The 24,194-nt window shown below is 52.5% G+C and overlaps 8 protein-coding genes across 8 annotated transcripts; 2 read left to right on the top strand and 6 right to left on the bottom strand.

Moving 5' to 3' along the window:
* Window positions 1-326: 326 nt before the first annotated feature.
* A1O3_05175 (uncharacterized protein) lies at window positions 327-1,016 on the bottom strand (the record flags this gene model as incomplete). The annotated part of the gene is made up of 1 exon (XM_007735301.1): window positions 327-1,016. One exon carries the CDS (start codon window positions 1,014-1,016, stop codon window positions 327-329), a length of 690 nt encoding a protein of 229 aa, XP_007733491.1.
* A 794-nt stretch (window positions 1,017-1,810) lies between these two features.
* A1O3_05174 (uncharacterized protein) lies at window positions 1,811-2,238 on the top strand (the record flags this gene model as incomplete). Its single annotated transcript, XM_007735300.1, has 2 exons — window positions 1,811-1,867; window positions 1,990-2,238. 2 exons carry the CDS (start codon window positions 1,811-1,813, stop codon window positions 2,236-2,238), a joined length of 306 nt encoding a protein of 101 aa, XP_007733490.1.
* A 447-nt stretch (window positions 2,239-2,685) lies between these two features.
* On the bottom strand, window positions 2,686-4,465 carry A1O3_05173 (uncharacterized protein; the record flags this gene model as incomplete). The annotated part of the gene is made up of 3 exons (XM_007735299.1): window positions 2,686-4,102; window positions 4,167-4,315; window positions 4,424-4,465. The coding sequence occupies 3 exons, from the start codon at window positions 4,463-4,465 to the stop codon at window positions 2,686-2,688; spliced, it is 1,608 nt and encodes a 535-aa protein (XP_007733489.1).
* A 535-nt stretch (window positions 4,466-5,000) lies between these two features.
* Window positions 5,001-6,725, bottom strand: A1O3_05172 (uncharacterized protein; the record flags this gene model as incomplete). The annotated part of the gene is made up of 1 exon (XM_007735298.1): window positions 5,001-6,725. One exon carries the CDS (start codon window positions 6,723-6,725, stop codon window positions 5,001-5,003), a length of 1,725 nt encoding a protein of 574 aa, XP_007733488.1.
* A 7,392-nt stretch (window positions 6,726-14,117) lies between these two features.
* A1O3_05171 (uncharacterized protein) lies at window positions 14,118-15,421 on the top strand (the record flags this gene model as incomplete). Its single annotated transcript, XM_007735297.1, has 2 exons — window positions 14,118-15,088; window positions 15,295-15,421. The coding sequence occupies 2 exons, from the start codon at window positions 14,118-14,120 to the stop codon at window positions 15,419-15,421; spliced, it is 1,098 nt and encodes a 365-aa protein (XP_007733487.1).
* An 812-nt stretch (window positions 15,422-16,233) lies between these two features.
* On the bottom strand, window positions 16,234-17,435 carry A1O3_05170 (uncharacterized protein; the record flags this gene model as incomplete). Its single annotated transcript, XM_007735296.1, has 2 exons — window positions 16,234-16,563; window positions 16,617-17,435. 2 exons carry the CDS (start codon window positions 17,433-17,435, stop codon window positions 16,234-16,236), a joined length of 1,149 nt encoding a protein of 382 aa, XP_007733486.1.
* Window positions 17,436-18,359: 924 nt separating this feature from the next.
* Window positions 18,360-20,855, bottom strand: A1O3_05169 (uncharacterized protein; the record flags this gene model as incomplete). The annotated part of the gene is made up of 1 exon (XM_007735295.1): window positions 18,360-20,855. One exon carries the CDS (start codon window positions 20,853-20,855, stop codon window positions 18,360-18,362), a length of 2,496 nt encoding a protein of 831 aa, XP_007733485.1.
* Window positions 20,856-22,451: 1,596 nt separating this feature from the next.
* A1O3_05168 (mannosyltransferase) lies at window positions 22,452-23,837 on the bottom strand (the record flags this gene model as incomplete). Its single annotated transcript, XM_007735294.1, has 3 exons — window positions 22,452-22,793; window positions 22,847-23,747; window positions 23,806-23,837. 3 exons carry the CDS (start codon window positions 23,835-23,837, stop codon window positions 22,452-22,454), a joined length of 1,275 nt encoding a protein of 424 aa, XP_007733484.1.
* Window positions 23,838-24,194: the final 357 nt, after the last annotated feature.

Below are 24,194 nucleotides of genomic sequence, written 5' to 3'. Positions count from 1 at the left end.
GCGCTGCCTGTATCCGACCACGTGCCAACTTGACCCAACGCCACAAACAGAAACAGAAACATAGCCACTCGCCAATGCTGTCCATTCATACCTGGGTACAGAGTCCTTTGATATACATAACAATCTCTCAGGCCTGACCGGTCCCGAGAGGTCCCGAGATGAGCTTATGGTACTCCGTCACATGGCAAACTGCGTCTGATCGGACGCATAACTCAGGGCCGTTGGGTCAGTGTAGAAAACACGCCACCGATGACTGGCTGGATACCCCTGCGTGGACTCAGGAATCCGCCTGAGATGTATCAATCTAGCGACATGGATGAGGGTCTTCACGACAGAGGCTGAGGATCCCTGACCATACAGAAGAGATCACATATGTCGCCATTGTCCTCACAGACCATTTTGCGCGCGAGTCTGAATCCCATCTTCTCATAGATGGCGATGTTCGGTTCCTCCTTTGAGCTCTCCAGATAACACTTGCGGCCTTCCTCGTCGGCCCGGGCAGTGACGACCTCGAACAGCCGACGACCGATGCCTTTGCCCTGGATGCCGGGCCTGACCGTGACGATGTTGCAGAAGTAGTATCCGTTGGGGTCGGTCCAAATTTCGGCTTGGGCGATGGCCTGCTCGCGCTTCCAGATCCAATACCGGTTGGTGTTGAGGCCGCCACGGCCCTGAAACCGGACCAGATTCCAGCCTTGCTTGAACCATAGGATGTAGTCGTCCAGCCACTCGGCCCAGGTCTGCTTGTCGTCGGCTGTCCTTGGTCTCATCCACATGCTCACCCCCAACACCGGCCCGTCCGGCTGGTCCGCGTCCGTGGCCACGTAGAACAGCGCGTTGCGCATCCCCCACTCACATTTGGCCTTCAGACTGGCGAAGTTGCGCTCCTTGTTGAACTTGCCTGGCCGAGTATCGAAAGCCCACTGATGGTACGGGTCATCGGCGAATGCAAGCTGGATGCATTCAACCACAGATGGTATGTCCTCGGGTTGGATGGGCCGTATCTCGATGCCCATGGTGAACGGATCCAGGATAGCCTCCAGATGTCAAAGATGCCGGATGATATACTGCAAATCCCGTCAAGCACTGATAGCTGGGTGTGTGCGACTGAAGAGATCGAGCAAGCCTTTGGCGCCGTACAGACCGCAGATACCACTCACTATACCTTGCCCACACGTTGGTCTTCAAAACACCCGTCCTTACCGATTGAGGTGCCGCGAAAAACCCAAAAGTCTAGTCCTTGGACTTTGTCCCCGGCATTCGGACAAGAGCGACTAAGCAGACGGCAGAGATACTTTTCCCACTCTCTTGGTCCGCAGTAGGACTGCACTACGGCGGATTTTGTGAAGTTAGACGTAGATATACAGCCTTGCACAGGCAACTGTGCTTGCAAGTGCCCGGACGAACGTCGCAGAGGCGCTACCAGCAATCTCTTGAAATTCGCCCTTGCACAGACTCCAGGAAGCCGGGCACAAGACCTGCCAGTGTGTTATGATGCGTCACAGGTTAAGGCAGGGCTCGAGTCCTAAAGGCCAAAGGCTGTCTCGTATCAGGGCCCTTCCATGACATCACTGCGCGCACGGAACATGTGAACATCCATCTCTCGCTAGCAGTTGACCTTTGACGCCCCTGCACACATCCAAGGACTGGAAAAGACTGCAGTACTAATACTTGTAGTACTACCTTGGACACTGACCGACAGACAGCCTACTTTCTTGACCTGCTCCTGGCATAACCTCCTCACATAGACCATCGACTGAAACCGTCTTACGAGTTGACCCTGACCCTCACAAAGACGTCTCTTCGAAACATGTCTTCAGAACAGCCCTCGGACTCCCAACCCTCAATGCTCGGCGGGCACGTCAAGGTAAGAACCCTTCCACCTTTCCATCGCCACGCCACACTAGCGTCCTGTTCTGAACCTGCCGTCGATGTCTCAGCGTACCTACCGACCTAACCAGGACCTTAGCTGACACGCTCTCGCTACAGTACGTCCAAGGCGCCGTCTCGTCCGCTTTAGGCTATGAATCGGGCCAACAAACGAAGGACGCTGCCGTGCACGAGATGAAAGATGCAAAGGCGCAGTCAGATGACCAAAGCCCGCCCACTCAGTCTACGGTGCTCGGCAGTATCGAGAATGCCGTAGGGAAGGTCACTGGCTGTGAGGGCCTAGTCGAAGAAGGACAGCAGAGGATTCCGGAGAAGAGAGGTGTTGAAGAGCAGAACGGTACTGGATGATGCGCAGATACTTGGTGGTATAAGAGCAAACAACGCCATGGACTTCGAATATGGTTCCCATCGCAGTCATGCGCAAGGAACATCTTCAAATAGCTGCTGGCCTCCGCGGCTTTTCTTTTCCTCACTTTGTTAGTGGTAAAGCTCAATCACCAGAGGCATCTGCCTTCCCAATGAGTGTCTGTGATGTGCCCCAATAATGCTGGAGGTAATTGTGACCAGTTTGTGGCAGTAGACAAAGACACAGCTAGTTGCCCGTCACCCTTCAAATGAATCGGTGACTTGTTTTCTAAAACATTGCCCGGCCCCATGCTCCTCGACTTGAAGCCATTTTGTCGTTCCCGGCTTCCATCGTTGTTGATGGCCATTCACTTGTTCATGTCTCTCATGTCTCTCGTGCCTAATTCTTGGGTTCAACAGCTCCACCTCCATCATGAGGAGAGCCATTCTTCATGATCCTGAAGTATTCTCCGACCTAGGGAAGGGAATATCTCCATTGGAGGCCTTCTCGACAATGACGCTGTCCTCGAGGTCCTCGTCACCATGCTCACTATCTCGCATTCTTACCTCGTCATCAGCTTGAAGGTCGAGTTGCTTTTCACCACGTTGCAAGTCGACTGAATCCCAATCTCTTATCAGATTCATTTCAACATCCGGGTCCGGAGACGGCTGGTCAGTAAAGCGGTCTCGTTCTCGTCCTTTCGCTCGAACCTCCTCAGCGTCGTAATCCGGCTTTTCCCAACCGTCGCCGACTTCCCCGTAGTTGACCCCATGGTCTTTTCCCAAGAACGTGGGGCCGTTGCTTGCGCGGTACCAACCCTGGTCAACCCATGCAGAAATCAGTTCCTTCGCTCGCTCACTTAACGCATAGTAGCCCGGATTGTCAAGTGGGAAAAATATGGTCACATGGGCCATGGTCTCGTCCGCGGCTTTCTCGTTGACGGTTTTGATCCATTGCAATTCTGCTGGTCTTGCTCCTTCCGTGCGGCCTTTGGCCTGGCTCCTTTCCTTGCTGACATATACAGGTAAATTGCAGAACGTTCGTTCTTTCCCAGCCACACTGGCTGTGATTCCATAACCCTCACGCGCACCCTTGCCCAAGTTAGTGTAGAGATTTGCACATCCACCACCGCGCTCCTTGCATGTCTGCTCAAGGTTCTCGACCCGCCTGCGCAGAAACTCCGGCTTGAACAACTCTCCCACAAACAGAAGGTGGTCGGAAGCCCACTGCCATCCAGTGCTCAATCTCTCCCGTTGTGAATACAGCGCTGCTGCGCCGCCAGCGACGACTGCGCCCGCGGCACCGGCAAACATGGCATATTTACCCCAGGACTGCCATCGAGGAGTCGCTGCGGCATCTCCCGTGGCCGAGGCTGGCGCTGGAAGCGCCTTGGAGCTCGAAGCCTTCGAGGCGATGTTTGGTTCGGACTTGGAACCCCAACCAAACATTGAGGTAACTTCATTATACGTATTGAAGGCATTGGAGACAAATTTGTGACCTCCCTCTAGTCCATGAGCAACCATTCCCGGTGCCAGGCCGAGGAAGGGTGTGTCAAAGGCCAATAAACCTTGGATATGAGGAAACATGAAGTTCTGAGCTTTCGACGCGTCATGATGATGAGACGTGGTTGGGTGCGAAGTCGCAGTCGTCGAATTGAGGGTCGTGTTGGATGGAAAATTCGGTCTCTCGGGATTCTGCCGCGACGAACCTGTCGGGATCGGTTGCTCACTTGCAAGAAGAAGATATGTTTCTGCCGCGACAATACCACCCATTGAATGTCCAATCAAGATCACATGCACCGAAGGGTCAACCGCAGGGGAGGGTGTCGAACGAGCCACCTCTATGTCGATGACTTTGTTCTGAAGCCTACGCAACCCCACGTGTCAGTGTTGTATCTGAGATATACTGGGTCATATGTAAGGCATCGTACCATTCGCGAAAACGTGCGACACTTTCTTTCAAGTCGCCGCGGGTTTCAAACCTTGGATAGGTCACGGCAAGTACGTCGATATTAGGGAGCGCATGGCTAACAAGGGTGCGGAGATGCTCAGGGAAGGAACCAAACGTGTCGTCGCCGCCCTAGATCAAGAGCCGTCAGTAAGGATAAAGAAGGAGCCGTAGAACAGGATAGGCAGAGGCAATCGTGTGGGCGCATCATGGCTATTGCAGGTCCGAGTGTATGCACACCTTAAAGCCATGGATGAAAACAAGAAGCAATGTCTTGCGCATCCTCGCGGAATAAGCAGTTACACCGATACTTCATCATTCGGAACGACAAACATCTATGGACTTGCCGGCATTGTCCAGATATGAGAGGGTGAGGTTGAATTGTCCACCTTACATACGGAGTACGGACACTAACACTGCACATGTTTGCAGGTGGGCATGACCTTGTCCGCAGAGTGTACGTCAGAGGCCGATGTCACGTGCCACCCATGAAGAGGAAGATATAGAAGATAGAACAGAGACACTGATATAGGTGCTGATGATGTTTATGTGCATTTTTCTCTTTTGATGCTCAAGAGTCGGGCGTCCCCGTGGTATATCTAACAAGCTTCTTCTAGCTCTGTACATCTACACATCCTGCTAGACAGGAAAGAAGCTCCCTGACCCAGCCCGCCTGCCTGTATCCCCAACGCCATGAATGTATGCCGCTAATAGGAATGCTTCCAAACCCAATAAGCAGCTTCCGCCGCGCTATGCTGAAAAGAGAATAGAAACCCGCAGCAAAGCGCTTTCAAACCCACCCATTGCTGAGTGTATATCAGAATGGGCGTGGCTGCTGGCCAACAGGTGTAGAAACATTGCTATGCTGCCATGGATCAAGCTGCATGAACGGTACCGGGCCAGAGTAGCGTGCAGTAGCAGTTTTGCTCAAAGGCTGATAATGAATTTGATCAGACGGAATATTCCGTACGGGGACTTGAAGTGCCGCCGAGGGAGGAGGTATTAATAGCGTGTTGACATGCCGAACTGGTCGGTAGGGAGATGACCGGTGGGTCAGGAAGTATGACGGCGAAAGTCCAGTGGGCGTGGGATGCGTGGTATTGAAACCAGCAGAAGGTGATGTCTGAGCAGAAGGGTATGTGGCGATTGACCGGGAGGTGTCTCCGAGACTTGGAATAGGATTTTGGAAGAGGGACCGAGGTATTGCAGACACTGGCGTGACCGGCTGTGAGTACACCGCGCTGGCATTTGGATAGACGCTCGACATGGCTCGGCTAACCGGGACCGACAGAGGAGCCAGTTGGCCGAATGGACGGGCCAACGGTGCCGAAACCCTTGGGACTTCTAATCTCAGAGCATCCAACGACGCCGCAGCTGAGGTGGAATGCGTCATACTATTCAAGTTGGGGTCGCCGGGTGAGACTCGAGGGCCAAGGGCTGGATAAGACAGCGGGTTGAGAATGGTTGCACCATTCTCCAAGAATTCAGTGGGGTAGTGCAGCCTCTTTGCGGGCGGCAGATCAGCCGATGTATCCAGACTTCTTTTACTTCTTTGGTGTACAGGGGCTGACACCTGCTGTTGCCGCAGAGGGGAGTTTGTAAGTTGCGGCACGGTTGACAGAGGATGTGGTAACTTTGGATAGTGACTGTTTAGAGACGGTGAGGAAGTGAAGGGACCAGCGTTGTGATGAGTCGATGACGGTGAAGGCAGTTTATGAGAGAAGCTCTGCAAGGTTGGTGTGACCGGAACATGGCCAATATTCTCATCCGTCGGGGGCATTCTTGAGGCTTTGTCATAAAACGCGCCAAACCTTCCCAATTTGGCCTTCCACTCAGTCCATTCTTCGGCCGAGGCGTAGAGGGCATACCTCATATTGCTCAAAAATTCCACTTCCATAATGTGAATTTCGTTGACGGAAATGCCGGATACTTCTGCCCAAGTCTTGTTTGTGTAGGTGTTGTCATCAAGAAACTTGTTTCCCAACATAAGGGCAATAGTCAAGAGTCGGAACTCACTTCCCCGCTTGCCACTGACCGTCGGATTGAACCGTTTGAGACGGTAGATAAACATCAACGCTAACAAGATAACGTTTCTTCCCACTTGCGTCGTGCTGATGATAGTCGTGACCCATTTGCGGAATCCAATCGTCGGAGCAGCGTCTGGGAGTAAACCTCTGTCAACCGGCGCATCAATCGATAGATCCTCTGCGTATTGCAGATTGCTCGCTGTTTCGAACCAAAAGAGACATGTGATCTCGGCCGTAAACTCGGCCAGACTGCCCTTGCTCTTATTCACCGAATCGGGTATCTGGAGGTGAGGTGCAATGGCATCGACCTTCTCCTGATCAATTGCCCTGTAATTGTAGAGGCCTAGGCCATCGTTCGAGGAGGAGACCAAGGCGAGGTGGTTGGACTTGGTTGCTGTGAAGGAGGCTTCGTCCTGCCGTAACGTGTTGGATCTGTCTTGCAAATGGTCTCCGTCTCGCCCATAGTGCTGATCAGACAAGTCAGGGTAGCCGTTGCCCAAGACCGCTGCAGGCATGGCCCTCGACCCTGGAGGAGTGGGCAGGCCGCTGGGGAAGTAAGTATTGCTGCTGTTCCACCTCTTGGACGCATACCCCGGCAGGTCGATACAGGGTGCTTTTGAATTCGGTCTCGCCCAGTCCCGGCTCTCAACGCTACGAGAACGGGTCGATATGGACGACATGGGCTCGAACGTCGTCCGGATTAGGGAGCAAAAGGTAGGAACAGAGGCGTTCAGGTGTTATAGATTGGCGGAAGAATTATAGGAGGCATGTATGTTTCGGTGAGGACGCACAGGTGAAGACGGCAGCGTGTTGACTTCACCAGCAACAAGTGAGGACAGGTGGTTTCCCTTCACAGCGAAGAACATGACAAAGAGAAGCGGAAGTGAAGAATCAAGAAGTGAGGAGCAATTGAATGTTCTGGAGCCTTTGACTGAATCGGGGGTTTGGAATGAAGAAAGTATTGAAAGGTGGAACCCAGAGCGACCGACAGACGGACACACGCTTCACCTCCAAACGCCCTTCAGACAGTGAGTGTGGGAGGGTACCAAGATGGGATCAGCGTAGGCCGTCTGAAGCAAGCAGGAGCAAATAATGACGAGGCACAAATAATGAATGAAAGAAACGCAGTCAGCCGAATGGAGAGTTTGTGGCTGCACCAGGCAGTTGGAGCAGCCGCGGCCAATCCTGGATTTCATTAACATACACACGGCCTTGTCTTGGATGGGAGGTGGTTCGAGGCTCGGCCTTTGATGTCAGGGCCCCAGTGATGAGCCGACAAAGCAGGAGACGAAAGCAGCAAAGGACAGTCAACGAGGCAAGCCGCACAGAGACGACCTACGACTGGATACACGCGGCCGAGCCAATGAAGGGCAGGAGGGGCTCAGGGACAAGAGATGGAGAAGAGGACAGGCTGCACTGGCGGATTATGGTTGCCAAAAGTGGACTAAAAGACGGCCTGGCGGAAGGGGGAAAGTGATGGGATGTTGTGGGAAGAGACTGCTAGGATTGATGGACGTCGGAAGCAGGAAGAAAAGAACACGAACGGACGGCAAACGGAGAAAAAAAATGGGGTGGAAGCGAGTAGTGACAGCGACGGTGGTGGTGACGAGCAAGCGGTATGGTGAGGCAGCGCCATGGTCCATGGGATGGATAGGCAGCGCACCGACCGCACCAAGCTCGGACAGGCTTCGTATCATCGTATCATCGAAAAACATGTTCTTGACTAGTAGAGGTAGTTACTAGGTAGTTGGGAGTAGTATTGGGCGGTAGGAGTAGTGGTTTTGGAGCTGGAGGCCAAGGGTACCACGGATGGGCGCTGAGTTGGGCCCTGAGAGGCTAAAGGCAAAGCCTCCGGCATCCTAGCGAGGTTTTTTGTCCATGTGAGAGCGCTTGACTACTTCCGTCACGTACAGCCCAGTGTGCCACTGACTTGGGACCCATGGAAGCTTCCTGGTAGAGGCTGTGGAAGGGGGCGAGAGAGAAAACGGGGATTGCCCAATGATGGAGGAGCAATCAGCGTCCGAGGCCCGAAGTGGATGGGATTGCGGGTTCAGCAGGAGGCACCAGAGGTACCAGTAATAGTGGCATCATCATGATGGTTTCTGATCCTCGCCTCCCTTGTAGTGCGTAGAAAGGGTGTCCCGTGATGGAGTGACAAAAGTGCTAGGCCACGACGAATGGATCATGGATCGCACCCAGGATGCTCGGGTCGGAGGCCAGAGGGCACAGACACAAACGCAGGCAGGGGGGTGCGACAGGAGGGCAACCGCCCTGTTGCTAGCAGGAAGAAAGGCAAAAAAAAGAGGTGTTAGGCGGCTGTAGCGACTCGCCGAGGCCCCTAAGCCAGGTAGGGCGCCAACGGCCTACTAGCACGGAGTCTCAGCGGCGTAAGAACCGGGTCTGTGGAGGACAATCTTGCAATTTTTCCCCCTCTCAAGTGACCAAGCGAAGTGTGAGACTTGCGCAGCCCGTGGACATCGGAAAGACAGTACGGAGCTACAGCGCTAAGAGGAATGAAGGGTGACGGCCTCAAGCGGGGGGTGACCTTGGGCAACGCACGGCCTGGCGTGGAGCGAGAGCTGGGGGCTTAGGAGGCTTTACAAGGAGCAGCTGGACGTTTGACATCCTCCAGGAGTGGGCATGGTAAGTTGGACTGCAAGGAGGCCGACAGTTCTTTTTTCTTCCTGGGCGACAGCTAAACAGATGGTCGGTCACTACCTAGTAGGTACTACTACTGGGTAGTAAAGTTGGTGGATGACAGATGGCTACCAGGTAATGGATCGCAGATGGGGGGATACAATGATAATACGAAGACTCCGTACTCCGTACACTTACAGGATTACTGACCGATCACCGGCTGGCTTTGGAGGCTGACGGAAGGATGATCGGCAAAAATGTGTCCAGCCTGACCGCAGCCCTTCATCAGCCTGGAATGTGCTTAGGTGTTCGCGTGCATGCTTGGATCAGAGGAGGTCTGGGTTTAAAACATTGGTGGAGCGGTCGTTGAGTTTGGTCGATGGTCTGTTTTGCTCACGACTAGTCGCGTACGCCGTGTCAAAGCGTATTTCTTTCTGCTGGGAGGATCATCAAGCCAGCCAGCATATTACAGGGTCGACTAAGTCGAGTGGACAGCACAGTTCAAGTTGGACAGTCCCGGACGACGCTGGCCAAAGGTTCAGCTGAACACCAACCGCAGCTGCGACCGCGGAGCGAAGACTTATCACAACCCTCATCATCAAATTATCCCAAGTCAGGACGCATACAACCAATGGCATCAGGGCATAATCGGTGGAAGATGCGCGGTGGAGATGGCAAGGACCAGAAAGGCAGCAGCTAAAACACCATGCTGAGCTACTACTACCCAGCAACTGGCTCCTCCGTAGTCACAGCCGGACATAACGAAAATAAATATTAGTTCTGCCTGACAGCATGCTGCTCCGTACTACTGCGGTGTGAAGCTAGCGACCTGCGTGTCGAGGTTCCCGCCTGGCTCCTGCGTCGAAGCAGGATACACTGATACACTGATACGGACAGCGGACAGCGGACAGCGTGAGGGTTGAGGGTACGCGTAAGTCTTGCTAGTGGTGGCTGCACAGGGCCACAGACACCTGGCACCCCTCTAGGGCCTGCTCCGTACAGAGTCAGTCTCGCAGGCCCCCAAGCCTAAGCCCGCGGAGCATCAGTCTGCAGGCGACTGGCTGTGTCACTGCTGATCCAAGGACACCAACCAGCCGCACCACAGACCACTACTACAGGGGACCACATTATTCGACTAGAAAGAAACACACGCAAACGCCTCCTCGAGTTCTAGAGGCCGCAACACTCGCGATTTCGACAAGTGGACCCTGCTGAGGATGTCTACCAGTAGCCCACGTCGCAGACAAATTTCACCAGACACACGGCTGCCATCGTGTCGCGGTGTCACTGTAGAAAACATGCCAGTTGCACACTTTGCTGACAGGACCTGCGGCTTCCAGACCACATGACCGGCAAACGTCAACTGGCAATTATCGGCTCGCAGCGACCGATGAGTGAAGGCCTTCTCAGTGGTCGGGAACGACCCCGATCCGGAAACGCCGGTGCATGGCTAGAAGACGACAAAATCAGCAATAATGCTCACTTCTCAGAAGCTGATCACACAGATCGATTCGATATCCATAAGAATGCTAATAGATGGAAAACGTACGGATACATGGGGCGGAGTGCACCGGATACTAGTTACATGGAGCCACGCTTCTCGAGTCCTATTCAAGAAGTGCACACTGCACAGTCGGCTGTGGACCGCCGAACCGGGAAGCGAAGGGGCAGATACGAGTGGCTGTTTGATGCCACTGCCCCCAAAGGCCCCTGTTTCGACGTCCAAGATCATTCCTTGCAGTATCCGTGCATCGAGTCCGACCCGAAGCAATATTTATAATGTAGGACCTGGATCCAGATGCTTGGATTCACCGTATCGCGGGACATTGTAAGACACATGTATCTTGCGGAGACAACACCGGCCTCAAGTGAGGATCGTCGGAAGGAGAAACACGACACACGCATCATGATCAAGATCCTCTTTTTAGTTTACGTCGTCAAACCTTGCCTCCGCGGTGATCCTTCGTAATCTCAGCCAAGATAGGAGAGAGGCCGGTGCGGGTTGTGTCGTCTTTGGGAGGGTTGTCGGCCTTGCAATGCTTCCTCCGTTCCCATTGACCGCCCTCTAGTGGCTGAAAGTGCAGTTGGTAGCAACCACTGTGGACGGGAAATTTTGCAGCTGGTGGCGTCGACCTGCAATGGTCATGTTTCAAGGCCGGCCGACACCACACACATCACCAGCCTCCTTACGTGACCACCCTGGAAGGTTCCGTCAGGTTTCATGCCCGCCACCACTGCCGAGATACAAGAGGAGCTGCAGACACCTATCGGCAACCGCAAGTCAAGCGCAGCGGAGGCAACAGGGAATCATAGGATTGTACGCCGTATCCGTCCAGAAATCCGTACTCCGTCGGTAAATGATGGGGTCACTCAAAGCAGGCAAGGGGGTTCGCAGACTCCAGTCACTAATCCATGCTGTGAGCATGCGAGACTCGACAGTCATCTCGCCTGTGAGATAGTAGAGCCCAATCCTCAGGTAGTTAGTTGCTGCTCTCAATGTCTCAGTCGCTGAAAGAGCTTCAGCCATCAAAGTCGACAGCCCGCAGATCCAAAGTCTCACATCCTTTCCAGTATCTACAGAGTTCTCCCTCCCGGGTCCGACAAGCGAGACACTAATACTGAGTACTCAGATCCCGCTCGAGCTTGGGGCGAAGACAACCGAGTCTCTGGCCACTGCCACTGTAATAGTGCAATGAATGATGACGCTAGCAAAGCCAGTGTAGGCCCAGCCCTCAGGACCAGGATTGACCGCCTGCGACTCCATTATTCGCTGCGCTTGTCAACACCACGCGAGGATTCAGCCTGCATCCCGGAAGCGCACAACTTGAAGTGATATTATCATTTCCAAATGGCGCTACACGGGGTCGGCGTAACATAAAGCAGGCAACAATTCGGGCCTCAGGCAGGTTTCTTCGAAATGGCCTTCGCCCCATCATCGCTTCTCATGGTTTGGATGCGTCTGCGCTGTCACTGGCAGCGCCTTGTTTCCAGCAGGTGGCCTGGCTGCCTGTCGGAGGGCATTATTGGACACCCGAGGCAGCATTTGAAGCTCGCCAGGATCAAGATAGACCAGGTACATGCAAGGAGTCAAGGCCAAACAAGGGCGTCCAATCTACACATAAATCCAGTCCGCTGTCATTTATTGCGGGACCTGAGTGACTTCAAACACATGCCTGATGTTGGATGTTAGGACGGGAGTAATAAGTTGCTCCTGATGGTGCTCCCACCGTTCCAGTTCCGTTGATCGCGTCACGCGCTCGCGTTCCTTGCGACGCACGCGTTAGTTGATGTTGCATTTTCTGGTTTCTTCAATCTACTACTCCGTAGCTTCCCCGCCGATAGTCTGGATCTGATGCATGCTGGCAGACACTGGACAGCTTCATCCATGCCTTCCAACGAAGATCATCACCACTCAACTGAAGCATCTCGCTATCTTCAGAACCTGGTCAGGATCACTGTCGCCCCATGCTCTTTCCTTCGCCCTTCACGACTCTTCGGTACTGTCATTACCGCCACCCTCCTTGCGCAAGCTTGATACGAGCCTGGTCTACCACCATGTATCCGTCCCTCCCTATTCCTGTCCTCCTGCGCTAGGCGCTCTGTCCCTGCTCCATCTCCAGTCACAAATCCACATCAAGGTATTTCCTTACCGGTGTGCCCGAGACTGGCGAGCAAGGTCACACTCACGATGTTCAGCACACCATTGCAGTCCAGTCCGAGGTCTGATTGATGTTCGTCAACCCGCCGACCAATGCTTTACGCTCCACAAGACCCTCTGCTTGCAGTCAATTGCATGGAAACAAACCTGTGTCTCTTAAGCTTTGGCCCCCTTTACAGTATGTGTCTCGCAAGCCATGGTTATCCTTTGCGTCTCTAGGGAGAGCGTCAAAGAACTAATCGTCGCGTGTCCAAGGTTTGCCTCCAGCCTGTCTGCGATTTGGTCGGCTGTTAGTGAGGCAAAACAATTACGGCCTCCCCATCCATCTTCAAGGCTTACCCTGGACCACCATGGCAAAATTTGTGACTTCTCACGTCTGTTTCCGTCTCCTTGTGGACAAGAGAAGGTTCTGAGCACTAACCGTTTCACAATATGGTGGGATCTTTGTTCTCCCGACGTTCTGAGTAGCGGGAAAGCCTGCCTCCCGGAGGCACATTGGTCAAACTGCTACCTGACAGTTCATATTATGGCCATGACAGCGGCTGTCGAACTGGTGTGAGAGAGACATTATCACAGAACTTCTGAAGCAATTGGCTCGCTGTCTGAAACTCAGCGGGCTCTTTGAAGTCGTACTTCTGCCACCGCAAAGTCGCTTCACACGAGGTAGCCCAAGATTTTTGGATGGCTGCTTCGCCTACCGGCTGACTCTTTAGTTGGACAGTCCAAAGGTCAGGTTGTTTCCTTCTAAGGCTTTTCAACGTAGCTCAGGCGCCGCCTGTGCAACTCAGTCGAACCACTTCCTCCTCGGCCTTTGCCACCTATTCATTGCAACACTGGACTTGCCTGTGTATGAAGACTTTGATACTGTGGTTCCAAACTAGTCCAGTATGATCAGACAAGGTCTGTGCACTACTGCATCACCCAGGGACTAAATATGCCACCGATGGGTTTCACTGGCGACGTTATCCTGAGAGGTGACATTGATTCGGTTGCTTCTTTCCTGCTTCTCATTCCTCTCCGTGAACCATCAGTCTCTAGAGACTGTGCCCTGAAGACACCCCTCATGGGTGTTCATCGGACACGTCTTGAGTTCGCCATAAGAACTACATACCATTTTCCCATTTCTCCTTGGTGCGGGATAAGTCCATGAACTCTACCCTTCACCTTTGGCAAGCCAATTCTCAAGCTGGGCTGGGGTTGTGCCATGTTGTTTGAAGAAGTCATCGACTGGTTCCGTCTGCGTTGCTCGTCATGCTCTCAACCCCTATTGCTCTGAGTGAATCCCTCCAGTTGTAAGTGACCAGTTTCTACGTTTGCATGAGGGGCTGGATAAGGAAGACTGCCAGAGCCCTTTGGTCGGAACGCGAAAAGTGACTCCTGATTTGGCTTGGACGGTGGTTGATAAATCGCTTTTCGGATCCTTTGTCCCGGATTAAATGATGCTGTCCACTGCTGTCTCTGCACATGTCGTCATGCAGCGTCATGCATGGGCACCTTCTCCTCAGTCCCAACAACGGACGTCGTGCAAAGCTGCCGAGAAGTCGACTCCTCAACATTGCTCACTCGAGGCTTAGCTGTGGCAGCTCCATTGTTTGCGGTCGGCATCCTCACCATGGCGTCGAAGCGAAGTATCACCATCGACCCGTCGCGGAAGCAAGCTCCGACCCGAGACAGGCCCTCGACGACATTGAAGGAACATCTCCCCCCAGCCAAATCGAGCAAATCGCATCCGACACCGACGACGCTCGAGGAATGCAATGCCACGCTCTTCTTCGTCGGCACTGCCACCACGGTCCTCGAATGGCAGGGTATTCGATTGATGACTGACCCGAATTTTCTGCACACCGGCGATCACGTCCATTTGGGCCCCGGTGTCACAGGCACGCGCCGAACCAACCCGGCGGTAGATTTACATGACCTTCCACACATTGATCTCGTCCTGTTGTCGCATTACCACGCCGACCATTTCGACCAGGAAGTCGAAGCGTCGCTGCGCCGTGATCTCCCCATCATCACTACACCCCATGCCCATTCGCACCTGACTTCCAAGGGCGATAGTGAGTCATTCACCTCGGTCCATGCGCTGGATGCGTGGGAGCACATGTTCGTCAAAATTAAAGTCGATGTTGCGATGAGAACGGGCGCGGACACCCCCTCCTTCAGCTCACGACGGCAGCAACCCTGCCTCCATCTGACCGGTATGCCAGGAAAACATGTCGGCGATGGCCTCCTCTCCACAGCCAACGATATCCTTGGCGCGGTGCCCCCAACCAACGGCTGGATGCTGGAGCTCGGGTATGCTCCGACCTCAGACATGGACGCTAGCACAACAGATGATGAAGCCTTCATCTGCAGTTACCGAATCTACATCTCTGGCGACACACTGTATGTGAAAGACCTGGAAAGGATCCCGGAGCTGTACACACACGCGGGCAAGCCGATCGATCTGATGCTCATCCACCTCGGCGGCACGACAATTCCAGGGCCACACATACCGTTGCTCATGGTCACCATGGACGCAAAGCAGGGGGTCCAGTTGGTCCAGTTGGTGCGGCCAGATCTGACCGTGCCGATCCACTACGAGTAAGTCTTGTCTGATCTTCTTCTGTCGTCGCAATCGTCTTTGCTTCTTGCCTGCCGGGACAATGCATTCTATGTCGCCTTTTTTATTCGAGCAGTCAGAATATTCTCTCCTCTTCGACAACTCAAGAAGGCAACTGCGGAGAATACCCTAGACAGGGGCCAATGAACCAGTTCATGCGTCAAGGCTGACAGCTGTGAATAACCAGCGACTACGACGTCTTTCTCTCGCCACTCGCCGACTTCAAGGCCGAGATGTCTAAAGCCGGCCTCGGCGACAAAGCCGTCTACCTTGACCGTGGCGATGAGTTCCGGTTCCGCGTGCGAGACCCGTGATACTACAGTATGTTGGGTCGGTGTTCGCCGTCATTTCGCTACCTAGCCACCTGGTCCACACCTGAGAGTAGTCATGTGAAAGGCGCAACCCCAGAAACAGAAGTGAAGGGTAGGACAATATATGTGTAGAGCAAGTCACCGAACCACTCGAAGACTTGGACTTATGAAATCATGAACGAGGCTGCCCTTTGATGACCGCGCGGCAAAGCTAGGCCTGGCTATCAACACAACGCGCTGCGTCCTCCACTCATCAGTGATCCCTTGGTTCCCTGAACCCGAACCTCGAACTAGAACAGACCAGCCCTACCAGCAGCAACGTGTTCAGCCTGACCGACAACATCTCGAGCGTGAATCAAGAGCTAGGTGCCTGATATTGTAGCTGTGGCGGTGAGCACAAGCGTTAGCAAGTGCGGAGTACGAATTATATATTCTGGATTCAGCCAACTAGTTCACTCATCGCAGACCATCGTCACACTCGGGTTTCCGAGATTCACTTTCTTGAGAACGGAGACCCAGGAGCTGTTATTATATATCAGATATTACATTTTGCGTACACCTATTACATGCTATGTCGCTGCCTATATCAATGCTACGCTAATACCCAGTCGACCGTGAAACCCTCCTGCAATCCGGCCAATGCAGCTCCATGCTGACGAACAATCATTCCGAACATTTCCTTCATCAATAACACCATGACCCATCGGCAGCGAGACGAGTACTGGCAGAGTGTGCTGTGAGTCCCCTGATTCAGCTCCCTTGACCGTTCTCCGGGACCAGAGCGAGCCATCACATCACCTCAAGCGATTGATGATTCAATAGGCATAATCTCTATCACGATTCCTCAACCCGGATTGTTGAGAGTCATAGTCCTCATAATTGCCCAATTGCCGCCTGATATCCCCGTAGCTTTGTCTACCTTCGAGTAGGTTGCCGTACGCAGATGCACGGTCTCGACCACCGTGGGCTTGAGGTTGGTAGTCCATGTTCCCCATGTCGTAGACGCTTTCTCGACCGCCGAGGCCTCCATAAATACTGGTTCGATAGTCCTCGCTTGGTTCCATCAGAGTCTCTTTGACATCCCAGTGACCCTGTTTGGTTCCGACGCTGAACTCGAGATCTTCTTTTGTGATACTGTCCCAATACTAGCGGAAGTGTCAGTCTTGCAAGAATAAAGGTTGCTGAAGCCATCACGTACTTTGTATACCATCATAACCGCCAGTAAATTGCAGACAGTTGCAAAAAACAAGGCGTCAAGATAATGGCTGACACCCTCACATATCTGCTTCCCAAAAACATACACGATGACCTGGCCGATGATGAAGAAAAAAGCACCAAAGGCAAGATCTCCCAACGGCCACCTGTCTTGCAGAGTGTTTAGCACTAGCATGACTTGCATGATAAAATACACCACCAGGAAAACGGCGTTGATGATGTACAAGACGACGAACAGGCCCGTGGTATTGGTTGGCGACAAACCTGCCCACCCTTTGAACGTGAGTAGACTGACGGCAAAGCTGATGATGAACATGATCAGGCTGCCGAGCCGCAGTAGCCACACAGAAAGGGTCGTGCCATCTTCATAGAGCTGGAACCCAACGAAACCGTTGATCAGGAGGCTTGTGCATAATGCGCTTGCAAGGCCATTCTGCACCGCCACGAACCAAGGGAATGCACTCTGGTTTGTCGCTTGTATGACACCGGCATCCAATACCAGGCTGATGATGGTCAATAGGGTGTAGATGTAAAAGAAGGTCAAGATCTCTTGTCGTCCAACAGCCGTAAATTTCGAACGGACATGGAAGATCATGATGGCCGTCATGCCTAAGGCGGCGATATGGGCGAAATCCGTGGCCGCTTGGAAAATGATTGTATTTCCCAGCTCGATGGACCGGGCGGAGCATGCTGGCAGCAACACGGGATTGTGTATCGATGTGAAGTCGGCAGGAGTGCCCAAGAGGTAGCATAGAGGGAGAGCGGACTTCTCGCAGATCCAGTCAAAGGTGCCGAAGCCCATGTTGGGCGACGTGCCCGGAGCAGGGTGCTCTTACGGAGTTCAGGAGCGACGACGAGGACGAGTGTGGAAGCGAAGAGACTCTCGGCGGTACAATGACTTTCTGTGGACTCGCGAGCGTCTTCAAGGGGCGCTGGAAGGATACGGCCAGGAATATGCGTCAGAACGACCGGTCGTCGGTTGTAGGTTCAATGAAGGACAGGCAGGGTTGCGATGGCGGTAATGAGTGTGGTACAATGAGGCTGAGGTGAAAGAAAACAAGAACGATGGTGCTGGTGAAGTTGGTTTGGCTGAGCTGCCGGGGAACCAAAGATGGTGAGACAAAGTGTACGTACTCTGTATGGCGGAGGGTCCGTGTTTTTCTGGCCAAGAATGGCACTTGGGGACTGCTGCTCGTGGTTACGCGGGACTAATACGTCACGTGCGAGGCGCAGGCGGAGCACACGGCCAAACATCCGACATGTGACTTGGCCCGACTGGAGCCTCGTGCATCTGGTTGCCCCGTGCCCCTGAAATAGAATGACTGCGACCGTGGCTCTCTCTGTACCTACCTTAGGTACGGATACAGTGTACGGATACTACAGTATATATCATCGTTCCCCGTGGTAAGTACGGAGTAGAGTACGTAGCACCCCCAGTTAGCGACCATTCAATGCTTTCTCTGCTCCCTTCCCTCGTTGCTCGAATAATTAATTTAGTGCTACTTCGAATCTTCAGAGGCATCCCTCATACTTCACTTCAGCTCATGAACGCAGCCACTGTTGAACATTTGACCTTGGAGCCCCCTGAACGCCGTCACTCCCTTTCTTAACCAACGCCATTGTGTGGTTACTGTCGTCGCCGCCTTTATCCCATACACGCAATCACTGTGGCCCTCAGACCGTGTACCGGCTACCTCGCATGCAATGCCCTGACATCCATCTCAGTCTAGTCCCGGCGTTCCCTGTTTCTCAATTTGCCAGCGGCATTGGATACAATATGCCGTGCACTACCTTGCGCAACACCCAGTTTCTTTGCAAGTATACCTGCCCTCAGTTCAGCGGAAAGTTGGGCCGCATCCACAGACTTGAATAGTCCCAACAAGCCTGCTTGAGCATTGTGAATTCCGTCTGTAAGATGCCTCAGAATTCTTCTTCCCTGGACAACGCCTTCTTCCATCAAACAAGTCATGTCAGCGTGGAGACTCTTCGCGCCAGTCAAACCTTGTGTCTGCAGGACTGACAGTCTCTTCAGAGTAGATCGTTTTGACGTCACATAAGTGATCCGCAATCCCTTGATGCTCTCTTTCAAGTCTTTGAGTTTCCCAACATCTGAATCAAGGATCTGAGAAGGTATTTTGGAACGCCAGTCAGGCAACCAGGTTGACAACTGATTGATGGCACCTTGCAAAGTCCCGTTGATGGCATGCAGAACCGTCTGGAGCGGCCTATAGTCATTTGTCGTTTGGCTTCCCAAGAACAAGGTCAAGCTCTCGCTGAGAGGAGGTTTGGTCAATGTCAAATTGACCTCAACATCTCCGGAAGCATCGCGAGGCTGAAGTTGAATGCTGTAAACGCCATCGAAGAGCTCTTGCACCACTGCCGGAATAGTCCGGTTCCCTTTCATCAAAACAACCTCCAGTTGTGACCGCTTCTTGCGACTCAGGAATATTCTGGGTAGTCTAACCATCAATTGGCTCTCACCAATGATGCTGATTTGGAAATGTCGATTCTCCTCTCCCAATGTTGGAGCCGGGCTTGTCGATGGGATTGCAAGGAGCTGATTAGTTGGACCGAGCTTCCAAGCCGCATGGCTAAGCGTGTTAGATATCTGGTCCGGCAGGTGAGTCTGGGAAACATTTGGAGCTTCACTGGCGCGGGCCGAAACGGCGCTGTTCGGTATATCCACTGCTGATTTCATACTGGCTGATCTACTGGACAAACTCTCCAAGGCCAGAGGCCATCGTTGAGCGCCGAGAAAGAAGTAAACGCCGACAATCCAGAGGGTTATGAGAATGCGTTTTAGGTAATAGCCATAGGCAGGCGAGATTGGCGTCAAGAAGCTCGATTGTTCCTCGTGAGGAGCGGCCGGCAAGCTGACCACTTGGGAGTCCTCATAGGACCTAGAAGTGGCCGACAAGGAAATGAGGTAGGCGATGTGCTTATTAAGCAGAGCAGAGTCAAGATTCAAGAATGCCGGAATATCCACAGGGAGATTGGATGTAAGTGCCTGGCCTGGTGGCAGCTCAGGGTTGCTTTGGATACTTTCATGGAGATAGTCCGTTTTCACTGCCGTGCCATAATTGCCCTGCCAGCCTCTGTCCATGCGAATGAGAATGCTAGGAATGCCATGCCGATCTGCAAATTCGACCATCGGAAGACTATCACTGTCCAAGTTGTTGTTCTCGTCAAGGTGAACACAAATGATTGCAAGATCGGGAGAGATCCAGCGTGGGTTGGTCACAACAAATACGCGCCCATCCCATTCAGAAATGACGCTTGAACGTGTTTGACGATTTCTCAGGACCAACGATGCTGGGGTGTTGTCAGAACATCTTCGCTCGACCAGGTTGTAGCACTCGAAATCGATCTGCTTATCGATGGCAACAAGATCGGCGAATTCTGGTTGTGACCCAGGCCCAAAAGAGCTTGGGACAAGATGAAACCTAGATATTGACGTTCGACTGGCGCTGCCAGAGGAGACTCGGCGTGAGACCAACGCATCGCCGAGCTTTCTCTGGATCTCTGGCTTGAATTGCTCGACATGCCGCCCCAGCAAGATCACTTTGAAGTAATCGAGAGAATCCAGGTCCAGCCCGTTTTCCAGAAGAGGCATGCGAATGATGCTGCAGACTTTGCTTGATATGTCTTCATCTCGCCACCGACGGAACTGCTGATTCTGAATTTCAGTGAGAGGCCTGACGATTGTATGACGGTATGTGGCATGACGGATGGTTTCTTGAGACTCTGCTCCGACAAAGTTCAGTTCAGAAACACCGATATGTGAGTGATCTAGGCTTGTAGCCTGTCGTATGCCCGCTTCCAGTGGGGACTGACGGCGTAGATATGCTGAAGATGTGACATCCTCCTCATTTGTGGATTCCTCACCGTCGGTAGCGCTATGAACGTCATCCGAGCTGTGCACATCGAGAAGAGACCCGACATCAGTATGTTCTGATCGTAAATCTTCTTCATTTGAGGTTGAGGATTCGACATCGGTAAGGGAAGCCCAGCTGTCACCGAGAGCAGGCGGGGTTTGGCCAAAGGTGGACATGGCGTGACGAGACGGCGAGCCGGAGGAAGAGGAATGAACCAGCAGAGATTCAAGTGAGAGATGCAGAGGGATCCGAGGATATTCTAGTTCGAGACGATTGGTACCTGCAGCCGAAGATATGGCTTCGTCTTGAAGTGCGTTGTTGCCTTTTGAGCCAGGCTTGTCAGTCATGGTTGTAAGGGATGGCCATCGGACGGTTGATAGTGACATTCACCAAACCAAGTAGGAAGCAAAGGAGTTTGGAAAAGACCTACTGCGTGAGGTACCAATCTAAGTACCGTTCTTTGGTACGTGGGTGAGGTTAAAACAGCGTTGCGACTGACTTCCAGCCGGTTCGGGAGCCAAATTCAGTGGTTTCAGGACATTGTCGAAAGCCTGACTGTGACCGTTCGGAATGCCACTGCCAACAAGTGAAGCAAAGAGCCTAGATTATAATACCTCTTCGTTGCGACATTGTCTTCTTGAAGAGGTGAGTCACGGGGAAGGAACTAGGAGTGCGAAAGAAGATAGAGCAGGCAGCACAAACGCTGTCGAGTTGAAGATCAAGGCAGACGAGAACCCCGCAGTCGTTTCACGCGCCCCTCGCGTCGCAGCCTGGGGGGCAATCGACCAGAGATAAGCATTGATAACGCGCTTCGGCTGTTAACTCTGCATTTTGTATTTACGGAGTACGCAGTCCGTACCTAGGTACCTACCTAAGGTACCTGATCCTGGTAGGGGTGTTTCTTGCTCCTCACAAACGCTTTGAAAAATCTTGGTGGATTGATAAACTCGCATTTCACGACTTGAACTCCAGTATTGCAAGAAGTGGACTAGCAACAATCCCTACGTTAGTTAATTACTCTCTGCACGGTTCAACAGGTGCTCTTTGCTGCTCCGTATGCCATTCGACGATGCTCTATACCACTCGCCGTACTACTCAATATCCTTGGATAATGGGAGTGACTTTGGATCTAGGTCAACCAGTTGCATATTAGACTGGATGTCTTAGTAGGTCGCTGACTGTTTGGACCTCCATATAATACATCATATCGTAACGTCTTCATCGAGTCGATAACCAATAAATCAAGGGGTAGCGTCGTCTCCATAAGAAATGGCACGGATGAGAAGTAGACTTACTCGCACAGCAGGTCGATCTATTATGTATGAACATTCACCTTAACGAGTTGACGTGCCTAGATACGTCAGTCACATCAACCATCTACAGCCTGTTGATATAAGCCGTAACGATCTGCAGGAGATAAGGTAGGTATTAAACAAAACAAAAACATATGATATTCACACAATCCGATTGTACACTCTCATGTGGTGTATATGGATGGCCTTGCTCCCACCAGAAAAGCTATTATAGAATAGGCCTTGACACTGCTTTCTTCTTCCAGCGTCAACCAGTCAACCCTGTCCGTCGGGAATTGGCCAGTGTTCCGAACCCGTGGCGTCAACGGCCATGCACTCCGGCCCGGAAGAGAGAAGCACTCCTTCTCATTTTCCCTGAGCCTCAATCTCCGATTTCTTAGCCGGAAACATGAGTTCCTCGCGGCTGCGGCAAATCTAACCGCTGTTTCTTGAGGGTGAACCTGATAGTCTAGGACATCCAAGCCAGGTCCTCGACATCTTTCGCGTACACCTCTGGGTCTCTTCATGTAACCTGGAAGCCAAACTGTTGCCTCCAGACAGAAGTGAGTACACCAAACACCAGGGCGCGATGCATAACCAGACATCATGTCCCACAACTGCTTTTTGACTTCGCCATGCTATCTCGTCTGCTTAAGGTGAAGCCCAACCGCCGGCAACTTCCACCCACTCGGCAAGACAGCTGCCTTCTTTTCCTTCGACGTCTCGAATGTCGGTGTCACAGCGGCATCGGCACCCGACTCCGTTCTCTTTGGCCGGGTCCGGGGTCGCCCAGTATTCGTCTTCCTCCTGGCGTTCCTTCTCATCCTCTGTCGTTTTTTCAAGCCAGGGTATTCTCGGAAGTTGCCTTGCGGGTGCATTCGCAGGGCAATGCTGGATTGTGGTATGACGATAGCCAAAATCACGGAAGTAATGAATATCACGAGGCGCCAGGAGGGCCCCAGCTGCGAGAGAGTGGATGGGAGCATCCCCCCACTGAGAGCTGTTAGCGAGAGTTGCCTAGACATACCCAGCATGCAACCACTTACCCTTTCCATCCAGAATCCTCCACTGTGATCCATCATTTCGAAGAAGTCGTTGTACTCCTTGCTGCGGAACCAGTCCAGTCGGGCAATCTCGAAATTACTCCAGAAATGGCACATATTGTACTTCTCCCCTTCCATGGCTTCTGGGTCGATGTCCTCGATGTTTTGATGCCCGGGTTCGGTCTGCAAGATCTCATTGGGCAATGTTTTCACTCTCTTGTCTCCTGATGAATCTTCTTTGTCCGACGATTTTTCGACAAACATTTCCCAAAGCCCAGTAGACTTCAGGTTGTGTTTTCGTTTGTAGGCTGAGGCGTAACGGAAAATGTTTGGCACGGTCTCCTTCAACTCTTTGACGGCAATGGTGAAGCCATAAGTCTTGTTTGACCTGGCCATCTCGATGAACGGATCGTATGTGATGTCGCAGAAATACTTGATTTCGGGTTCGAGACGCCAATACCACTCATACTTCTGCAGGAGTTCATGCTTGTAAAAGAAGCCCGAATAAAAACGGCACATGTGGTGATAGCTCTCCATTCCACCGTACATGATTGCTGCATCTCCTTGTTTTCGGATTCCTTCTCTTGCAACCTCATGATCGACCCAGTCCGGATATCCCCACATAGTCGCATCGATCTTTCCAAACTCCACAGGAGCGCTTGTGTAGTTTGTTATGGTGTCTTTGAAGCTCTGTTCGAAATCTCCGTCATTCAAAAACACATAAGGATAGTGGAACCATCGATTGAAATGTCGCTCGATGCTCTTGATTGATTGTATCACTCCATCAAGCTCTTTATTTCGGGCTAGAACCACGAAGGCCGCGTTTGCACGAGGCTGCTTCGCAGACTCTTCAGGATTTAAGCAACCGGTCGCGAACACTCGATCATGTTTCTCGCTGATTTTTCTGCCATCAAGTCAGGACGGTGAAGTTCGTATCACTTTGGACTTGCATCAAAACATACCTTATGGAAGGGGGTGTTCCGGCAGGGAGCATTATGCGTCCCGGAGAATTTGGATGCTTCACCACAAGAATGAGGATTAACAGCACTACCAAGCTGGGAAAAAGGAGCAGAAAGCCCAATGGTATAGATATTGAAGAATTGCCTTTTAACGTGATCCGCCTGCGAAAAAAGGATAATCGTGGCAGCGTCCGGGGTTTTGCATCCTTATATTCCTCAGTGAAAGGGCCCAGCGGAGCTGAGGGCAAGCGCTTTAGTACACGCTGCACGAAACCCATTATTGTGGCCAGGGCCCCGAACTCCTAGGCGAGGGAGGACTTCCAAGGTCGATCCAAGATGTTACCGGCCGAGCATGCAACCGGCCTTACATGGAACAGGAGAAGTTTGCAAAG

This window comes from Capronia epimyces (assembly GCF_000585565.1).
Source record: "Capronia epimyces CBS 606.96 chromosome Unknown aczIQ-supercont1.4, whole genome shotgun sequence".
NCBI lineage: Eukaryota > Fungi > Ascomycota > Eurotiomycetes > Chaetothyriales > Herpotrichiellaceae > Capronia > Capronia epimyces.
The sequence above is the reverse complement of the archived record's forward strand: the minus strand, read 5'-3'. Positions and strand labels throughout refer to the sequence as shown.